The sequence below is a fragment of the Rattus norvegicus genome, chromosome 2 (genome assembly GCF_021556685.1).
Source record: "Rattus norvegicus strain SHRSP/BbbUtx chromosome 2, alternate assembly SHRSP_T2T, whole genome shotgun sequence".
Taxonomy (NCBI): domain Eukaryota; kingdom Metazoa; phylum Chordata; class Mammalia; order Rodentia; family Muridae; genus Rattus; species Rattus norvegicus.
Genome location: NC_141535.1, coordinates 58,688,479 through 58,710,421, shown reverse-complemented (window position 1 = coordinate 58,710,421; position 21,943 = coordinate 58,688,479). Strand labels below are relative to the sequence as shown.

Below are 21,943 nucleotides of genomic sequence, written 5' to 3'. Positions count from 1 at the left end.
TCCCTTTCTGCAATCATAGATAACAGTCTTTTTTTTTTTTTACATTTTATTATTTTTTTTATTAACTTGAGTATTTCTTATATACATCTCGAGTGTTATTCCCTTTCCCAATATCCGGGCAAACATCCCCCTCCCCCCTCCCCTTCCTTATGGGTGTTCCCCTCCCAACCCTCCCCCCATTGCCGCCCTCCCCCCACCAGTCTAGTTCACTGGGGGTTCAGTCTTAGCAGGACCCAGGGCTTCCCCTTCCACTGGTGCTCTTACTAGGATATTCATTGCTACCTATGGGGTCAGAGTCCAGGGTCAGTCCATGTATAGTCTTTAGGTAGTGGCTTAGTCCCTGGAAGCTCTGGTTGCTTGGCATTGTTGTACTTTTGGGGTCTCGAGCCCCTTCAAGCTCTTCCAGTTCTTTCTCTGATTCCTTCAACGGGGGTCCTATTCTCAGTTCAGTGGTTTGCTGCTGGCATTCGCCTCTGTATTTGCTGTATTCTGGCTGTGTCTCTCAGGAGCGATCTACATCCGGCTCCTGTCGGTCTGCACTTCTTTGCTTCATCCATCTTGTCTAATTGGGTGGCTGTATATGTGTGGGCCACATGTGGGGCAGGCTCTGAATGGGTGTTCCTTCAGTCTCTGTTTTAATCTTTGCCTCTCTCTTCCCTGCCAAGGGTATTCTTGTTCCCCTTTTAAAGAAGGAGTGAAGCATTCACATTTTGATCATCCTTCTTGAGTTTCATTTGTTCTAGGCATCTAGGGTAATTCAAGCATTTGGGCTAATAGCCACTTATCAATGAGTGCATACCATGTATGTCTTTCTGTGATTGGGTTAGCTCACTCAGGATGATATTTTCCAGTTCCAACCATTTGCCTACGAATTTCATAAAGTCGTTGTTTTTGATAGCTGAGTAATATTCCATTGTGTAGATGTACCACATTTTCTGTATCCATTCCTCTGTTGAAGGGCATCTGGGTTCTTTCCAGCTTCTGGCTATTATAAATAAGGCTGCAATGAACATAGTGGAGCACGTGTCTTTTTTATATGTTGGGGCATCTTTTGGGTATATGCCCAAGAGAGGTATAGCTGGATCCTCAGGCAGTTCAATGTCCAATTTTCTAAGGATCCTCTAGACTGATTTCCAGAATGGTTGTACCAGTCTGCAATCCCACCAACAATGGAGGAGTGTTCCTCTTTCTCCACATCCTCGCCAGCATTTGCTGTCACCTAAGTTTTTGATCTTAGCCATTCTCACTGGTGTGAGGTGAAATCTCAGGGTTGTTTTGATTTGCATTTCCCTTATGACTAAAGATGTTGAACATTTCTTTAGGTGTGTCTCAGCCATTCGGCATTCCTCAGCTGTGAATTCTTTCTTTAGCTCTGAACCCCATTTTTTAATAGGGTTATTTGTTTCCCTGCGGTCTAACTTCTTGAGTTCTTTGTATATTTTGGATATAAGGCCTCTATCTGTTGTAGGATTGGTAAAGATCTTTTCCCAATCTGTTGGTTGCCGTTTTGTCCTAACCACAGTGTCCTTTGCCTTACAGAAGCTTTGCAGTTTTATGAGATCCCATTTGTCGATTCTTGATCTTAGAGCGTAAGCCACTGGTGTTTTGTTTAGGAAATTTTTTCCAGTGCCCATGTGTTCCAGATGCTTCCCTAGTTTTTCTTCTATTAGTTTGAGTGTGTCTGGTTTGATGTGGAGGTCCTTGATCCACTTGGACTTAAGCTTTGTACAGGGTGATAAGCATGGATCGATCTGCATTCTTCTACATGTTGACCTCCAGTTGAACCAGCACCATTTGCTGAAAATGCTATCTTTTTTCCATTGGATGGTTTTGGCTCCTTTGTCAAAAATCAAGTGACCATAGGTGTGTGGGTTCATTTCTGGGTCTTCAATTCTATTCCATTGGTCTATCTCTCTGTCTCTGTACCAATACCATGCAGTTTTTATCACTATTGCTCTGTAATACTGCTTGAGTTCAGGGATAGTGATTCCCCCTGAAGTCCTTTTATTGTTGAGGAAAGCTTTAGCTATCCTGGGTTTTTTGTTATTCCAGATGAATTTGCAAATTGTTCTGTCTAACTCTTTGAAGAATTGGATTGGTATTTTGATGGGGATTGCATTGAATCTGTAGATTGCTTTTGGTAAAATGGCCATTTTTACTATATTAATCCTGCCAATCCATGAGCATGGGAGATCTTTCCATCTTCTGAGGTCTTCTTCAATTTCCTTCTTCAGTGTCTTGAAGTTCTTATTGTACAGATCTTTTACTTACTTGGTTAAAGTCACACCGAGGTACTTTATATTATTTGGGTCTATTATGAAGGGTGTCGTTTCCCTAATTTCTTTCTCGGCTTGTTTCTCTTTTGTATAGAGGAAGGCAACTGATTTATTTGAGTTAATTTTATACCCAGCCACTTTGCTGAAGTTGTTTATCAGCTTTAGTAGTTCTCTGGTGGAACTTTTGGGATCACTTAAATATACTATCATATCATCTGCAAATAGTGATATTTTGACTTCTTCTTTTCCGATCTGTATCCCCTTGACCTCCTTTTGTTGTCTGATTGCTCTGGCTAGAACTTCAAGAACTATATTGAATAAGTAGGGAGAGAGTGGGCAGCCTTGTCTAGTCCCTGATTTTAGTGGGATTGCTTCAAGTTTCTCTCCATTTAGTTTAATGTTAGCAACTGGTTTGCTGTATATGGCTTTTACTATGTTCAGGTATGGGCCTTGAATTCCTATTCTTTCCAGGACTTTTTATCATGAAGGGGTGTTGAATTTTGTCAAATGCTTTCTCAGTGTCTAATGAAATGATCATGTGGTTTTGTTCTTTCAGTTTGTTTATATAATGGATCACGTTGATGGATTTCCGTATATTAAACCATCCCTGCATGCCTGGGATGAAGCCTACTTGGTCATGGTGGATGATTGTTTTGATGTGCTCTTGGATTCGGTTTGCCAGAATTTTGTTGAGTATTTTTGCGTCGATATTCATAAGGGAAATTGGTCTGAAGTTCTCTTTCTTTGTTGTGTCTTTGTGTGGTTTAGGTATAAGAGTAATTGTGGCTTCGTAGAAGGTATTCGGTAGTGATCCATCTGTTTCAATTTTGTGGAATAGTTTGGATAATATTGGTATGAGGTCTTCTATGAAAGTCTGATAGAATTCTGCACTAAACCCGTCTGGACCTGGGCTCTTTTTGGTTGGGAGACCTTTAATGACTGCTTCTATTTCCTTAGTAGTTATGGGGTTGTTTAACTGGTTTATCTGTTCCTGATTTAACTTCAGTACCTGATATCTGTCTAGGAAATTGTCCATTTCCTGAAGATTTTCAAGTTTTGTTGAATATAGGTTTTTATAGTAAGATCTGATGATTTTTTGAATTTCCTCTGAATCTGTAGTTATGTCTCCCTTTTCATTTCTGATTTTGTTAATTTGGACGCACTCTCTGTGTCCTCTCGTTAGTCTGGCTAAGGGTTTATCTATCTTGTTGATTTTCTCAAAGAACCAACTTTTGGTTCTGTTGATTCTTTCTATGGTCCTTTTTGTTTCTACTTGGTTGATTTCAGCTCTGAGTTTGATTATTTCCTGCCTTCTACTCCTCCTGGGTGTATTTGCTTCTTTTTGTTCTAGAGCTTTTAGGTGTGCTGTCAAGCTGCTGACATATGCTCTTTCCTGTTTCTTTCTGCAGGCACTCAGCGCTATGAGTTTTCCTCTTAGCACAGCTTTCATTGTGTCCCATAAGTTTGGGTATGTTGTACCTTCATTTTCATTAAATTCTAAAAAGTTTTTAATTTCTTTCTTTATTTCCTCCTTGACCAGGTTATCATTGAGTAGAGCATTGTTCAATTTCCACGTATATGTGGGCATTCTTCCTTGATTGTTATTGAAGACCAGTTTTAGGCCGTGGTGGTCCGATAGCACGCATGGGATTATTTCTATCTTTCTGTACCTGTTGAGGCCCGTTTTTTGACCAATTATATGGTCAATTTTGGAGAAAGTACCATGAGGAGCTGAGAAGAAGGTATATCCTTTTGCTTTAGGATAGAATGTTCTATAAATATCCGTTAAGTCCATTTGGCTCATGACTTCTCTTAGTCTGTCTACATCTCTGTTTAATTTCTGTTTCCATGATCTGTCCATTGATGAGAGTGGGGTGTTGAAATCTCCCACTATTATTGTGTGAGGTGCAATGTGTGTTTTGAACTTTAGTAAGGTTTCTTTTACATATGTAGGTGCCCTTGTATTTGGGGCATAGATATTTAGGATTGAGAGTTCATCTTGGTGGATTTTTCCGTTGATGAATATGAAATGTCCGTCCTTATCTTTTTTGATGACTTTTAGTTGAAAATTGATTTTATTTGATATTAGAATGGCTACTCCAGCTTGCTTCTTCTGACCATTTGCTTGGAAAATTGTTTTCCAGCCTTTCACTCTGAGGTAATGTCTGTCTTTGTCTCTGAGGTGTGTTTCCTGTAGGCAGCAGAATGCAGGGTCCTCGTTGCGTATCCAGTTTGTTAATCTATGTCTTTTTATTGGGGAGTTGAGGCCATTGATGTTGAGAGATATTAAGGAATAGTGATTATTGCTTCCCATTATATTCATATTTGGATGTGAGGTTATGTTTGTGTGCTTTCATTCTCTTTGTTTTGTTGCCAAGACGATTAGTTTCTTGCTTCTTCTAGGGTATAGCTTGCCTCCTTATGTTGGGCTTTACCATTTATTATCCTTTGTAGTGCTGGATTTGTGGAAAGATATTGTGTAAATTTGGTTTTGTCATGGAATATCTTGGTTTCTCCATCTATGTTAATTGAGAGTTTTGCAGGATACAGTAACCTGGGCTGGCATTTGTGTTCTCTTAGGGTCTGTATGACATCAGTCCAGGATCTTCTGGCCTTCATAGTTTCTGGCGAGAAGTCTGGTGTGATTCTGATAGGTCTGCCTTTATATGTTACTTGACCTTTTCCCCTTACTGCTTTTAATATTCTTTCTTTATTTTGTGCGTTTGGTGTTTTGACTATTATGTGACGGGAGGTGTTTCTTTTCTGGTCCAATCTATTTGGAGTTCTGTAGGCTTCTTGTATGCCTATGGGTATCTCTTTTTTTAGGTTAGGGAAGTTTTCTTCTATGATTTTGTTGAAGATATTTACTGGTCCTTTGAGCTGGGTCTTCACTCTCTTCTATACCTATTATCCTTACGTTTGATCTTCTCATTGAGTCCTCGATTTCCTGTATGTTTTGGACCAGTAGCTTTTTCTGCTTTACATTATCTTTGACAGTTGAGTCAATGATTTCTATGGAATCTTCTGCTCCTGAGATTCTCTCTTCCATCTCTTGTATTCTGTTGGTGAAGCTTGTATCTACAGCTCCTTGTCTCTTCTTTTGGTTTTCTATATCCAGGGTTGTTTCCATGTGTTCTTTCTTGATTGCTTCTATTTCCATTTTTAATTCCTTCAACTGTTTGTGTTTTCCTGGAATTCTTTCAGGGATTTTTGTGACTCCTCTCTATGGGCTTCTACTTGTTTATTCATGATTTCCTGATATTCTTTCAGGGATTTTTGTGTCTCCTCTCTATGGGCTTCTACTTGTTTATTTATGTTTTCCTGGAATTCTTTCAGGCATTTTTGCGATTCCTCTCTGTAGGCTTCTACTTGTTTATTAATGTTTTCCTGTGTTTCTCTAAGGGAGTTCTTCACGTCTTTCTTGAAGTCCTCCAGCCTCATGATCAAATATGATTTTGAAACTAGATCTTGCTTTTCTGTTGTGTTTGGATATTCCGTGTTTGTTTTGGTGGGAGAATTGGGCTCCGATGATGCCATGTAGTCTTGGTTTCTGTTGCTTGGGTTCCTGCGCTTGCCTCTTGCCATCAGATTATCTCTAGTGTTACTTTGTTCTGCTATTTCTGACAGTGGCTAGACTGTCCTATAAGCCTGTGTGTCAGGAGTGCTGTAGACCTGTTTTCCTGTTTTCTTTCAGCCAGTTATGGGGACAGAGTGTTCTGCTTTCAGGCGTGTAGTTTTTCCTCTGTACAGGTCTTCAGCTGTTCCTGTGGGCCTGTGTCTTGAGTCCACCAGGCAGGTCACTTGCAGCATACAAGTTGGTCTTACCTGTGGTCCCGAGGCTCAAGTTCGCTCGCGGGGTGCTGCCCACGGGCTCTTTGCGGCTGCAGCAACAGGAAGACCTGTGCCGCCCCTTCTGGGAGCTTCAGTGCACCAGGGTTCCAGATGGCCTTTGGTGTTTTCCTCTGGCGTCTGAGATGTGTGTGCAGAGAGCAGTCTCTTCTGGTTTCCCAGCCTTGTCTGCCTCTCTGAAGGTTTAGCTCTCCCTCCCACGGGATTTGGGTGCAGAGAACTGTTTATCTGGTGTGTTTCCTTCAGGTTCCGGCGGTGTCTCAGGCAGGGGTCCTGCCGCTCCTGGGCCCTTCCCCACGGGAGCCCAGAGGCCTTATACAGTTTCCTCTTGGGCCAGGGATGTGGGCAGGGTGGGCAGTGTTGGTGGTCTCTTCCGCTCTGCAGCCTCAGGAGTGCCCACCTGACCAGGCGGTGAGCTCTCTTTCCCACGGGGTCTGGGAGCAGAGAGCTGCTGTGGGCCGGGATTCTCAGGTGTGGGACTTCCGGTAAACACAGGACGTGCCCGGTCCTAGAGGAATTCTGCCTCTGTGTGTCCCGATTTCACCAGGCAGCTTTCTTGCAGCAGACAAGTTGGTCTTACCTGTGGTCCCAAGGCTCAAGTTTGCTCTCGGGGTGCTGCCCACGGGCTCTCTGCTAGATAACAGTCTTGTAGAAGGAGTTTTCAAGATTCCCAAAAGGCTAAATAAAACAATATATCTTAAACATCTTTACTTGTACTCTTAGATAAATAATGTTATTTTAATACCCTGTATAGCTCACCTATACAGAGAAAGTCTAACCTTTTTTCATTTCTTTAAAGTTTTTCTTGATTAACTATTTCCAGTCTTTAATCACACATATATTTTTTACTTAGTAGCTAGAGACTCAGTATGTTTTATACTAAGATAGACATAGTTTTGTTCAGATAAACAAAGGACTGATGGTTGTTGTTGTTGTTATTCTGTTTATCTCTAAATATTGATAAATGAGTCTGTGACTATTAGGTTGTAACAATTTTGATCAGGTTGTAAAAATTTGACCACTGGAAGTGTCTGGTTGTGTGAAGAAACAAACTCCAAGATAATAAAATTGCTGTAAGACCACAGCACCAGTTCTTATTGCACATAAGCTCGTTAAGTTCTATAGGCTTTGGATCTGGCTAATCTTGCTGTGTGATGTTTTTGTTTATTTCCAATTTTTTATAATAAAGTAAAAACACATTTTAAAAACGTAATTGACAGGGAAAGATTTAAAAAAATAAAAGATTAGATTTGGTTCCCTTCGACTAGAAGAATATGAAATCAGCTTTATAGCCTTCAGGGAAACAGGCTGTTGACTATCCCCTCGGCAAGCTGGTCCTCATGAATGGTAATATCCATGTAATATCCAGAAATATGACCATTCTTTGCCAGAAGTGATTAGCCTGAGGTTCCAGGACCTCAAATGCCATTTGGGTCTGAGGCCTCCATGTCCTGGAATGACAGTAACCCCTGCCATGCCCAATGTGTGGAGATGTGCGAGGTGGACTCCCCCTGTCGGGCCTCTCGTCTCCGAGCCGTGCAGGAAGACCACGCACCTGTGCCCTTGTGGTTTACAGCTTCCGAGTGCTCTTGTCTCCTCTCCCCAGCTCTCATCCATGATCGTATCCACCAGACTTTCTCCAGTAATTATTTATTCTTCTGTCTTCACACTTTCTTCTCAAGTTCTGCATTGGAGCAAGCTAGCATTGGTTGTTTTGGATTAGATGAGGGAAATTTTATTTAATTTGTTTTACCCAAGAGACATTCTATTTTCTCTGAGAACTTTTTCTTGTGATGAAATTCTTCAAGCAAGTTTATTATCAAATACAGATGTGGTTCATTTAGTATCAAGGACAACTACCAGGTTCCAGATTTTTACTACTTTAGTGGTTACCTCAACTTCATAGCACCATCTAAAGTAAGTTCAACTTAATAGATATGTTTTCCTTGGGTTTGATTGGAATTAATGTATGATTATATGGAAATCTGGAAAGTACAGTGTCTCTGTAGCAGTGGTTTTCAACCTATGGGTAATGCATGACCTATGGAGTCATAACCTATGACCCTTTCACAGGGGTCACCTAAGACCATCAGAAAACACAGATATTACATTACAATTCATAGCAGTAGCAGCATTATAGCTATAAAGTAGCAACGAAAATAAGTTTATGGTTGGGGTCACCACAATATGAGGAACTATGTTAAAGGGTGCAGCACCGGGAAGGCTGAGTACCTCTGTACTGTCAGGTATTGCAGAACAACACTGCCTCGCTCACTTCTGTTGCTCCATGAGCGAGCTCCAGCTCCTCTTCTTGACACAGTCAGGCTTCTGTCTGGTTTATTAAAAGAACAATTATATGGAACAGAGAAAGGGAAATATTTCCAAGAAAAATGGCCTATGGTAGGACCGTCTTAAAATTGGGGTATGCATGAATAAAAGGGTAGATACGTGCAGAGAAGCCAGCTATGCTGGCCCTCACCTCTGATTGCAGAACCTGAGAGCAGAAACAGGACGATCACAGGAAGTGAGATCTTCCTACAGCTTGGGCTATGTAGTAAGTTCCAGGCCAGGGCTGCACAGCGAGACTCTGTCTCCAAAGACCAAAAACAAGAACTGAGCTGTCTGGAGATCTCTGGAGAGCGAACACAGCTCTTCGAGGTTTTTCTTTAAAAACAGGATTTCTGATTTTGGTTGGAAAATTCATGGGCACAGCTTCTTTAAAAATTTTCATAGCTCTTTTAGCTTCTTTTCTACAGGATTTCTGAATTACTTAGAGACGGACATGGCTGTTTTAGAGTGTTTTCTAGCAGCTATCTTCCAGAGAAGGCTGTCTGAACTGAAGAGCAAACACAGCAGTTTTGAATTTTTTTTCTGGCTTTCTAATTTTGATAGGAAAACCTAGGAATTACTTTTAGAATTTTTCTTACAGCATTTGTGACTTGGTCTAAAAATTCAAGAACTTTTTTAATAGCAGCTTTTCTGACTTTGGTTGGAAAACCTGTGAATTATTCAGAGAGCTTTAGAATTTTTACTAGCAGAGAGAGCTGTCTCAACCAGAGAGTTTTTTAGAATAGCAAGGAAAAGCTGTCCAGAGCAGAGCAGAAGACAGACAGACAGACAGACAGACACACACACACACAGAGAGAGAGAGAGAGAGAGAGAGAGAGAGAGAGAGAGAGAGAGAGAGAGAGAGGAGGGGGGGAGAGAGGAAGAGGGGAGGAGGGAGAGAGAGAGAGAAAGAGAGACAGAGACAGAGACAGAGACAGACAGAGACAGACCTGAAAGGCTGTCTCGAGTGGAGCCGACCACAGAGCCAAGAGCTATCTACAGAGACCTATCTAGGGAGCCATCTCAAGCAGAAACTAGGCTGCAGACTTGAACACACTTGTTTTCGCTTTCAGACACCCCTTCTCTCAGAGCCCATCTTCAAGCTGAGGCTGGTCCTTGGCACTGAGGGAGCATGTGGGGAACAGGGAGGAGACGAATAGCCGGGAAGAACCGAACAAGTGCTTTTTCTCTAGTACCTTCCTGTTTCCATCTGTCATCCTTCATTTGTTTGGGCTGACACCTTGATCTATGGGTCAGTTCATGCTTAAATGTAATGGGTCGTCCTGGGATGGCCACCCACAATGCTAAGGCTTTTTTTTTTACAAAACAAAAAAAGGCAAAGAATTTTATTAACTGTTTCCAAACCTTATTCCCAGACTTCTTCAACTTAGTTTGCTGCAAAGAATGAATTAGGAATAAGCAAAAACCAAAAATAGCTGCAGTGTCCAGGGGGACTGGGCTTAAAAATATTAGAAATCTATATTTTATCAGATCCATAAACAAAAAGCATTTAGAAAGTAGTGATGATACAAAGCAGCAGCTCCTGGGACTTCTGCCTTCAGTCAGTTTACCTCATCCTTAGAGGCCTCACCACAGTTCTCCACCAGGTCTGGAACTTCACCATCCTCCTCCTCTCCAAGAGCAAGTGGTGCTTTTCCATCCACAGATTGTCGGACAGAGCTTCAGCCGGTCTCCCCTAACTAATCAGACTGCACTAAGCTGGCTGAGGATGCGGGGAAGCTGCTTTGTCTCCCGTGGCCTGTCATGGGGGAGGTGTTTGCTGAACTTTAGGGTTGTTAAAATGCTTCCCTGTTCCCTGGTTTGTAACCATGTTCACCTCTTCAATACCAGAGGTATTGTTTACCCCTAACTTCTTTAAGGAAAAGTACAGTTTTTTTGTTGTCCACTGTGGCCGTTCTGGGAACCACCTTCTTTCTACGAGCAGTTCCTTTCCCACCAATGCGTACTTGTGCCTGCATTTTGTCAAGTTTTTCCTGGTTCATGATCGTTTCTTTCATGTTGTTGGAGTGGAAATGGGGCTGTGTGAGGGACTAGGGTTCTTGCTCAGGGCGTCTCACACTGAGATGAGGCGCACACACTTGGAGACGCAAGGTGGCAGCGCGCTAAGGCTTCGCACACAGGGCTGCACAGGCATCTCTCTTCTGAACAGGCAAAGGCTGGTTACTGGAAGTCGCTGAGCGTGCTTATTCTCCCAGGGAATCGGGTTTGCTTCTTTCTTCTACTTCCACGACGCAGAAACCAAACGTGAAAATCACAGATGGGGTGTGGTATTCAGTGAGGGTCAGCAGCTAGGCCGGATCAGGACATGGTGTCTGACAGAACACGTTTACGGCATAGAATGATCAGGATGCTGGCTCGTCTTCAATGGTGCCGTTTAGACAGACGCACCACACATATCTAAGGTGTTACTCAGGCATTGAGCTCTTTTGTAACAACATCTGTGAGCCTGGATTTTTGTTCTTGACTCAGTGATGCCATCTGCTCCCCATCTCCTTGCATTTCTGGGCATCAAATGGAAGGTACTTGAATTCTAGCAAGCATTCTCATTCTTCCTCTGAGCCACAGGATCAGCCTCCTTTTTCCTTTCAAAAATCAACCTGATAAGGTTCTAGTTCTGAGTTAGAAAGGTTTGGAACAATTGGAACCTCCCAGTTTTGTTCACTGTCCAGTACCAGGCTCCACCGCATGGTGCATGGTCTAAGGATGAGCCGCAGAGCTGGAGTTACCGGCCCATTCCCTCCTGTCTGCACGTTATGTAAGCCGGAAGCATTGCCTCTCCCAGTCTCAGCTTACTTTGTTTGTTTGGTGTTTTTCATCTATGAGATGGAATGACGTTACTAATTTTGTAAAGACTCAGTTATATCAACTTATATAAACTCCCAAGGCCCGTGAGATGGCTCAGTGGGGAGACATTTGCCGCCTAACCTGATGGCCTGGGGCAGTACCCCAGCTGTACACAGTGGAAAGAGAAGACTGTCTTCCAAAACTCATCCTCTGACTTTTTTTATTTTTGCCATAGTACATGTGCCCTCTATACATAAAAAAGTAAATGTAATAAAAATAAATTAATAATAATATAAAGTTCCAGGTACCTCACAGTTCCTTTCCCACATGTCCTAAAATTCATGTCTAGTCACTGCTTTCTCTCCCTCCCCGCCTCATTTCCATGGTTTCACAGAAAACCATAGAGATAATTATTTGGAGTTTTTGTGGCCATCTCACTTTTGCTAAGGGGTAATTCCAGACTCTCTGCTTTGGAACCGTGGCATGTTGATAGTGTAGGCTGCTCTCTTTGTCTCTCCTCTTCCGTTTGGTCTCTGCAGGGATAGAGGATCTCTGTGTTGAGCACATCTGTGTGCTGTAACTGATCCTGGCCATCTTCCTTTTGATTTCCATCGTTACTTACAATCTCCTGGTGGCAGCTGCTAGAGCTCAGTACTTCCGGGGCAGTTTGTGGTCACTCTGCATGCTGGGTGAGTTTTGGATTAAAACAAATAGAGCGTAGCCTCGGCCAGAGCGGAGTTAAGCTTTGACACTAAGCGTAGCCATCAGTTGACTCACACGTAAGATGAAGTGGATTAGTGATGGAATAAGACGCTCTCTCTCGGCTCCATTAGGCAGATTATACATATGCAGACCAAATCCAGAGCCCCTCTTACAAGGCAGGAGCCTTCTGCCACCAGGCTGCTGTAATATGAGGTAAAGCCTGTCTCTCTCGTTCTGTAGGTCTGCTGTTTCTGGGATGTCTCTGGTCCCTTGATTCGGGAATGTCCCTTCCCTCCCTTTGCAGCATTGTTCAGTACATGTCATAGGTCCAGCCATGTTAACCAAAGAGGCATCTCTTAAAGAGAGGATGAAGGAGTTTGGGCTGTTTGGTTAAATGAGTGATTGCACTCCCTTTGTATTTATAGCTCATCTGTCTTCTGATGGTTCTGGGCTCCTAGCAGGCACGTGTCCATTGTTGTTGAGCAAAGCCCAGTATGCATGTTTGACAAGTTAGCAGTGTGGCAACTCCACTTGTAGCCGCCGGACTCAGGGATTGTTTGGTTTGGCAAATGGCCAGCTCTCTGCTACAAGATGCATTTCCTTGACAGGACAAAGTATGGAGGCACATTAGCTGCAAAGTTTACAAAGGTCAGCTAAACACACACAATAAATATTAATAAACAAAAAAAGGCCCACCCACCTTTGACTTTGAACTCTGTTTCTTCACTCTGTGTTTTGGAATCCCTGTAGTATTTGATTAATAACCAGTCTTAAGGTAATTGAGCCTCAAGTGTCCTGTGCCTAAGCTAGTCTGCTCACAGGCCCCTCATTGGCTGCCTTGGTGACTCAGTGCCACAGTGGAGTGGTCTCTGGACTAACTGTTTAGTTCAAGGGCTCTTACTTGCATTTCCCTGTCTTCTCGGGAGAAGAGGGTAAATGTGCTTGTCTCTGCTGGCTAATGTTGAGCAGTCATGTGGGGTGTTCTTGGAGCTCTAGAAATAAAGGATCTGAGCAGGAATAGAGGTGAAATGTCTTCAGACTCCCTGGAAAGCAACCCGACGTAGGTCTGTTGGCCTGAGCAGTTGCCTCTCTAACATTTACACCCTCGGGGGAAAGGGAGCGAGTAATAGTAACCTGCTGCCCCTGGAAACTGCCTATTTGGCTGAGTGTCTTGGAATTTATCAGGCCTACATTGTGGATCTTTTCCAGTTCTGCACCGTGCTTACTTGAAAACATATTTGAGAACCAGTAACTGTTTAGCCAGACCTGTAGAGAACCAAGGAAGAGAAAGAGCTCTAGAGCCATGTCTCTGACATTGTCCTGGGACCATGCATGGTATCTGGGGCTCTGAAGGTCCTGAAGCCCCTTGGCCCCTTTTCCTGCTCTCTGGTTCATACACATATTCTCTCCAGGACACAGAAGGAAGGAGCCAACCCCGCTGGGTGTATGATGGTTGGTTATAGTAATGATAGACAGAAATCAAATTCTTCCTCATGGAGAGGGATAGTTCTTAAATTGAAAATTGTCCCCAACTATGCTTAACAAAGTAACCCATTCAGGGGTAGGTGACATGTAGTTTTTAACTTACATGAGTAAGAGTACCAGACACTAATCTAAAGACCTGGAATAGACTGCCAAACAAAACCAATCCAGGTCTCTGGCCATGGGACATGAATTCTAGTTGAGGAAGACATAGCAAAAGTAATAAAAACATCCTATTCTGTAATGAAGAGAATGTGCTATGGCCAAAGGGGAGCCAAGAGAACAGAGTTAAAGGGCTATGGTTTGAAATAAGGTGGCTAAAGGTGATATCATTTAAGCAGAGACCAGAGACGGTTTCAGCTCAGGGAACTTACCCTAAGTAGGGTTACATAGACACAGTGTTAGGAAGTTGTCTCTTTGGCTTTTCTCATGCTTCCTATACCTAACCAGGAAGTGCCCAGTGGTCTAGGTACAGTTGTCACTATAGTCTCAATGGCAGAGCACCTAAAAAATACTGTCAACATATTAATTCTGCCTTGCCAACCTGGAGCTGTTTTATTGGGCAGAAAATATGACTTTAATGCATATGCATCCTAAAGTAGCTTCCATGGACACGTGCATAAAGCAGCAGTGACTGGGAAGGACTGAGGAAGGGTAAGTGAAAGAGAGGGTCTAGTATAAGGGCTAGCAGGTAAGGGGGCTTGCCACCAAGTCTGATGACTTGAGTTAAATCCCTGGAAGCCATCCATATTGTGGAAGGGGAGAATGGACTCCTCTGTCCTCTGCCCTCTGATCTCTGAGCATGCACTGAGGTACACACATTCTCCCCTCCTCATAGCTAACCAGATATGTGTGAAAGGGGAGAACATTAGAAAGGAGCTGTCAAGTGTAAGGGATGCAAGTGATTCAAATGGTTCAAGTGTTTCTCCTGTTACTGTTGTGTGGTTTGCTTTTTAACACTTGTTAGCAGACATTGAGAGCAGCGCTGTAGATTTGAGGAAGACGGTGAAATGATAGCTAAGGAAATGTGAAAGCCTGCCCTTTGGGCTTACCCCACCCCACCCCCTTCCATAGGAGAAATGCAAACACTGACTCTGGAATGACTCAGTCCATTTCAGTGGTGTATAGCTTACAAACCATCTTGGAGTATTGCTGGATGTGAATTAGCAACTTGCATGCTCCTTTTATCTTCTTCCATAAGTGTGGAGTATCAGAAAAGGGTTTGTAGCCATTTAACTATCTCCAGTCAGGTGAGAGTCAGAGTTTCCCCGTATTCCTTCTTAAAGAGTGGGGTTAAAGACTAGGACTAATGAAGGTCAGCTTCAGGAAACAGGGCTGCAATGCTTTGATTTAACTGTGAGGACCTCAAATGTCGGTGCCTGGTTGTACCCCTTCCCCTTTAGTCCTTATGCATGTGTGCAGGAAACGGGCATCTGTCAGTGTGAATCAGTGCCTCCCTCATCTTGCTCCAGATGAGGTCTGTACAGCTTGGTGTATGGTGTTTGTGCTTCCCAGTGTCAGCTTGGAGCCCCCACCCCCACCCCCTTGATTCTCTTTATGTTGTCCCTCTTGTCTTCTCTCCTACCCCAAGAAAATTGAAAACAGCTTGTGAGAACTCAGAACTCAGGTTCTGTGGGACCCCAGAGTACCAGTTGTCCCTCACCAGACATGAATTCAGAGGGCCATAGCTTCCAATGAGGCACCTCTTTAAATAGTTAACCGTCAGGATAATATCAAGGCTTTGCAAGTGATATCTGCTTTATTTCTGCCATGGCTTTGCTGTTTTGTTTCATAGGCAGGGAGAGATTATTAATTGTCTACCAATATGTGCTCTTTGTAGAAAATCTTAATGAGACTTGGATCTCTGTGAACTAAAAACAATAACCACCTGGCCTCAATCTGAGTCCAGCGGGACATAGTGTGTGTAAAAGCGTGAGAACCAGATCTAAGTTTGCCGTGGTGGTGGTGGTGAGCTTCACAGGGAGCCAGCATTCCATAGTGCCAGCCTCACCTTGGAACTGGGCTGCCTAACTGTGGTTCCGGGGTTATCCAGAAAAGGGGGTGATGAACAGAAATGAGTGCCTTGTGTTTTTGTAGGATTTCACGTGGATGATTAGAGGTGAGGTGAACTTCATTTACAGAATGCAATGCTATGATTTAGAAGATATCTGAGAAGTTCTGGGTTTCTCTTGGGCCAGTACTTGACTCCTTAGTAAATTGACTGTCAAAGCACCAGCAGGATTCTGCCTGTCCCCTCTTTTTTTTTTTTTTTTTGGTGACCAGACTTGACTTCTATACCTGTCCTTTTTAGAGTGTGGTCCGCTGCCTATGGCATCCAAAGCTGAACCAGATCATGGTTGGAACTGGAAATGGATTGGCAAAAGTGTACTACGACCCCAACAAGAGTCAGAGGTATTTCATGGGAATGGCCTGTTTGAGATGGATGACAACAACTGGGGGAGGCTTGGGTTCACCCTGGCTTTTACTCATCCCCCTTTGATGGGGATCCGCCCTTTTAGAAAAGGCAGCTGGTACACAGTAAAGCCTCAGACTCCTAACATTGTGCTTTAAATGGGATTTAGATCTCACCCTTGATCTGCATTGAATTCAAAGTGAAAGTTGCCTGGGGATTTGCAGTCCTTTGGCTGAAATGTTGAGTGCAGGGTGGGGGGAGTCCTGCTCGCCCGGTACTCCCTGGACAGAGGCATGAGCAGAGATAGATGTGAGGGACTAGCAAACAGGACTGGCCACTCACAGGGTACAGCAGCAGTAGTGGTTCTGCCTTACCTTTTTGGGGGGCTTTTAGCGGTCACTACTTTGTGTATTTGACAAGGTTATGCTGTGCTGACTGAAAGGGATTGCACATGAACTTTCATGGGCCCTTAACTCACCTCAGGTCAAACATAAGCAAATCAATTTAATCCCAAAATCTGGAAACTGGAGAGGCTCACCTAGTTCACAGGTATTTCCACTTTCTTTGGGAAACGGTCCTTCCCATGTCTGTGAATGAACAGACTCACATGCTCAACCTGTGCCCTTCCCTGTAGTCCTGTGTGAGGCCTTCCATCCTCCCTAAGGGAAGGAGCGCTAATCTCTATGAATGAACCTTCACTGACCATAACTTTACTCTAATTAGAAGTGGATAATCCTGTCTTCAGAGTTTTCTGAACTAGTATTGAAACCTTTGCCCTATAAAGGAAGTTGTAAAATGATATTTAAGAATAAGCAGGATTTTGTTTATTAATAAAGTAAAAATGTTAATTGTGTGGAGGTAGTCCATCCCTCAAAAAAAAAAAAAAATGCCAGCCTTGTATCGCGACACCCATTTGAAAGGTGCTATCTTCACTTGGGGTCTGGAAGATTTGCTTATGTGTGTTTTCTTCAGAGAGACAGCTTGGTATCCCTAAGGAAAGATAAGATCAAAAGTGGGCCTTTGGTTAATCAGACTGTAGCCCCTGAGCAATGCCACCAGGCATATCCAGCTTAGAATCATGCGTTTGAGATATGGACATACGCCATGCTGGCTCCTGCTGGGTGTAGGACCCTGGTTGCTTTCATCTGGAACATAGGCTAAAAATGGAATCCTATGACTTTGCCTGACTTAAAATTTCTTTAACATGTTATGTTTTTAAGTTACTTTTGTGGATCTCTCTTTAAATTAGTGTCCCTCGTGCTTTGACACCTCTCTCTCTTTTACTTGGTGGGAGACTGATAGATGTGAATTTCTGAAAGTTCATTGTCACCAAGACCCCATCTCAGAAAGGCAAGGTCTTGACAGGATGCTCTGCACAGACTGTTTCTAAAAACATCTCACGATTAATGAAAATGCTACAACAAAACCATGTTTTGCATGGATTAAAATTAATTTAAAAAATGAATTGGCCAAGATCTTCTAATGTTTCAGTATTACCTGCATCTGCTGGGTCTACTACATACAGAGGTGGAGGTAGAGAGGGGTATGTGTGTATGCGTGTGTGTATGTGTGTGTGTGTGTGTGTGTGTGTGTGTGTGTGTGTGTGTGTGTGTGTTAGATTTCTTTGAGACAGTCTCTGGTAGAACCAGAAATTTAGTGTTTCACCTCTACCTGTTCCTAAAATGCACTAAAGAAAATAATTTGTTTTAACTCATCATAGGGGAGCAAAATTATGTGTGGTTAAAACCCAGAGGAAGGCAAAACAAGCCGAGACACTAACCCAGGACTACATCATCACCCGTAAGTTGTCAGCATTCCTGTCTCACACTGCTCTTCTCTGTGCTCTTGTTCATTACTTGGTTTGAAATCAGAAAAGTCTAGGGTTGTGGCATCCGTTACATCATGTCCTATCATGTGGACACAGGTACAAGTCACATGACACCATCACTTTAGCTTCTTGATTCTTTTTTTTTTTTGCAAAAATGAGGCTTGCCACATGTAACTCCCTACCCCAATGGGAAGCACCTGCCTGAGCTGCATGCATCAGTCTGTTACAGTGTTTGAAAGACTAACATATTATCCTGTGAATGAACAGACTCAGGAGGCCTGACTCTGTCCTACACCATGGACCTGCAGTGTGATGCTGAGCATGAATTCCTCAGTGAGATTAGACAAGGAATCCAGGGCCATGCGCTAACATGGAGTCTCTTTGTAAAATGAACTGTCTGGGGCTGAGTGTTTTCTCTCAGGTGGGTCGTACAACCCTATTAATCTGACAGGTCTATGTTCTGAAACCACAACCTCAGACCTGTAAGAGGCCAGGAAGTGTTAAAATTGGGGTCATAGCTAGTCCTGCTCATTTGATCACATGTGGCCTACTTAAATCCCCTCAGTCGTGGGAAGTAAAAGGGAGATTTTTCCCACCTAAAAATACTGTGTGTCATGTTGCCTGACAGGAGCGATGAGGACTAATGTGCCTCACTTCCCTGACTCAAGGCAGGCACGGTGAGCCATGCAGACTGGCCTGGATGGAAGAGAGTCAGAGGATCTGATAGGGGACCTGGAAGGGTTTGGGGGTGTTACAGTGTTTCATTTAGATTATAACCTTTCTCTTTCCCAGTCCCCTGAAAATGTTTTCTCTTTTAAAACACGTTTAAATCTGTATTTAATGACTGCAAGAAATTCCAGGTCAATAAGAAGATAGCTATTTAATACTCTGCAATAATTCTGTTCCCCAAATGTTACATGGTTTTCTCTTAAGTCCATATTTTTTTTCATGAACACCTGACAGTAGTTGAATAGTAGTTGTACCTGTGTTACCCTCTTGTTTTGTATACCAACCATGTGGAAGGAGGGCTAAGTGCCCCTCCCTCCCTTGTGGTCACTCTGTGTTTTCACCCCTCAGCTGAGAGGGGGTCACATTTCAGTAACTTGTGAAGTGATTGCCGTGTTTGTCAGGCTTCTAAAGAAACTTGAGAACTGACAGGCACATTGTTGGTGTTTATTCATAGTTGGGTCCCCTAAGAAAAAATAAAAAAATGGTTCTATTAAGTGTTTCTTTTCAAAGACCACGGAAGTAGAGCTTTAACCCATGGTTAGGGAGATGAGACTCATCAGTGTTTCCATGACAGTGTTTGACAGCGTTTCCTGAGTGCCATTCGCTGCCAGCAGAGGTGAACAATGAGTCTGGTATCAAACAAAATTGGCTAATTGGTTACAGTAAGCCTGTCTTTTATTATTAAGTGAAGGCTATCATTATGATTTCCATTTCATGTTTCAGTTAGTCATGCATTAGCTATGTTTTTGGATGAAGGGTTATTATTATAATGAAATTTTTCAAATGTGACTTCTCACAGCTCACGCCTTGCCCATGTTCCGTGAGCCCCGCCAACGAAGTACGAGGAAACAGCTGGAGAAGGACAGACTGGACCCCCTGAAGTCACACAAACCAGAACCTCCTGTAGCAGGCCCAGGTGACTGAAGCAGCTGGGTGTCTGGCAGGGGGTGGGGTCAGGGCAGTGTCGTTGACATGAATGACAGGGTAGTATCATTGATATGGGTCGGAAAGAGCTTTAGGGCCTGCATTCTTCCTGATCCTCAGAGACACTGGTGGTCGTCAGATGTTTCCTTGACTAGCACCAGAATGGCCATGTGTAGAGCTTGCAGAGATGCAGTGGTGAGATAGAAAGGGCACCTAGGGCGCTTTCCTCCCTAGCTTGAGCCTGGGGTGACCTCAGTGGAACCCTGGGGCTCCTTGGAAGGCACTGATGAACAGCTACTCTCAATATTGGCTTACTGTCGGTCTCCTAGCCCGGGATCCCAGCTAGATCAGGTTTCCCAGAAAGCAGAGATTGGCCATGGCTTAGTCCAGTGAGATAGGATGGATCTGCCTGTGGCTCTGGAAGGTAGAAGGAAACCTGTAAGCAGGAGAAGCTGCAGGGCCAGCTCCTCCCTCTAAAGCTGTAATAGTTATTGGCACAGAAATCCTGTAGCAATTGGTCTTTTAAAAAATTTCTTCTTAATTAATGAAATTTATCTTCTGTTTGGTTAATCATGTGTTTATCTTTCTAAAAATCAGTTCAGATAAGAATTTGCTAAAATATCAACCCATTTCGGTTGACATGCTGGCTGTGAGAAACCCAGCAAGATTCAGATCTTTGCCCCTAAGCTTGCTGTCTGCCAAGACAGTCACAGCAGAAAAGTAGGGAGAGCCCATGTGTTCACATGGCTTGTTTCCCTCAGGACATAGAGCAAAGTATCTATAGTATATCATGCATGGGGTGTGTAAAACCCTAAAATACATTTGTTTAAAGCTAAATTAGCAGCTGATGACCAAAAGTTTTTTAATTGAATATCAGTAAGTTCATGCTAGGGCAATTTTTAGTATAGACCTTAAGAAAATAGTCTTTTCTTTTTTAAAAATCAGTGTCATTTTGTAAATTAAGCAACCAAAACCTTTTTAATGTCTCTTCTGTTTTTAAATGTTATGGGGTGTCGAAGGCTGATGTTCTTAGTTGTGGCCAAGGAAAGGTGCAGGGATGATGCAGGCACTGTTGAGATCTGAGCTCAGGACACAGCATACACAGATGTGTGCACGCTCTCTCTAATCGGGGATTTTTTCTGAAACAGGTCGTGGTGGCCGAGTTGGAACCCACGGGGGCACCCTGTCCTCCTATATTGTTAAGAACATTGCTTTGGACAAGACGGACGACAGTAATCCCCGGGAAGCCATTTTGCGTCACGCCAAAGCAGCAGAAGATAACCCATACTGGGTTTCGCCAGCGTATTCCAAGTAAGGAAAACACTGTTTAGAGCAGAAAAGTGGGTTCTCACGAGATGGCTTAGTCAGGAAGGCACTTGTCTGCAGGCCGGGTGACCTTAGTTCATCTCTGGAAACTCCGGAAAGGTGCAAAGAGAGCTGAGTCTACAGAATTTTCTTCTGAACTCTACATACACGCTATGTCGTGTGTGTGCGTGTGTGTGCAGCTATGCACACCTCCCCCACAATGATGGTAATAATACATTTTAAAAATAAAATAAAGGGCTGGAGAGATGGCTCAGCGGTTAGGAGCACTGACTGCTCTTCCAGAGGTCCTCAGTTCAATCCCCAGCAGCCACAGGGTGGCTCACAGCCATCTGGAACAGGATCTGGAGCCCTCTTCTTGTGTATCTGAAGACAGAGATGGTGTACTCATATACATTAAATAAAATAAAAAAATTAAAAAAATAAAATAAATAAAACAGAAACATGGACTAGCAGTGACGCTCAGTGGTAAAGTATGTGCTTAGAGTGTACAAAGCTATACATTTAAGCCAAAAAAGTAAATAAAAAACAAAAATAGAGAAGTTGTTATTCCCAATGAATTGAGAAGAACATAACAATAGTATTTGGAGGTTTTTAACTTCTTTTCTATTTGTGCACAAAGAATGGTTCAAGATCTGTAGGGCTGATTCCAGGAACTGTAGGTGTGATGGCAGGGTCTGTAATCCCAGCATCTGAGAGGTGAGAGCAACAGCAGTCGTTTGTTGTCAGAGTTAAAGCCAAGAGTAAGCCTTACGTGCTCCTCTTCCCTCACACTTTAAAGGTGATTGTGTTTTCTCAGTGAAGAGCAGTTAAAAGCAAGCAAAGAAAGGGGCATGACCCGCCTATCTCTTAAGAGGAACTGGGGGTTTTGTTTTGGTTTTGCTTTTCCATAGTCTCTATGAAGTCACAGCTGGCTGGGACCTCACTGTGTAACAAGGCCGGCTTTGAACTTGTAGCAATCCTCCTGCTCCTGACTCAGGCTAGTTCTCAGGTAGGGAGCTCTATATATAGCCCTCCCTGTACAGTGCGGCCTTTCAGAAAGTCCCTCAAACAGCTTTACATGGGTGATTTTGTGATAGTTTTTAATGCTGCCACACCACCTACATTTACACCAAGGAAAGTACTATTGTTGAATTTTCAATTATTGGCTTTTGAAATTTTTACTAGAACTAGTTTTAGACTTAGGCAGATGCGAATACCTTACATGACTGTAATAAGTTGGATATTCTCTGTAGTGGCCACCACTGGCCAACTGTTAAACCTGACAATATATTTATGAGTAGA

At 43.1% G+C, this 21,943-nt stretch overlaps 1 protein-coding gene across 2 annotated transcripts in view; it reads left to right on the top strand.

Annotated features, from left to right (window-relative positions):
* Positions 1-21,943, top strand: part of Wdr70 (WD repeat domain 70) — a 239,948-nt gene that overhangs the window by 205,710 nt on the left and 12,295 nt on the right. For both annotated transcript variants that reach the window (XM_087618324.1, NM_001013909.1), the window contains exons 14-17: positions 15,754-15,854; positions 17,576-17,655; positions 19,212-19,328; positions 20,485-20,647. In XM_087618324.1, the coding sequence (XP_087474450.1) occupies positions 15,754-15,854; positions 17,576-17,655; positions 19,212-19,328; positions 20,485-20,647 (461 nt within the window). The remainder of the gene's footprint in view (positions 1-15,753; positions 15,855-17,575; positions 17,656-19,211; positions 19,329-20,484; positions 20,648-21,943) is intronic.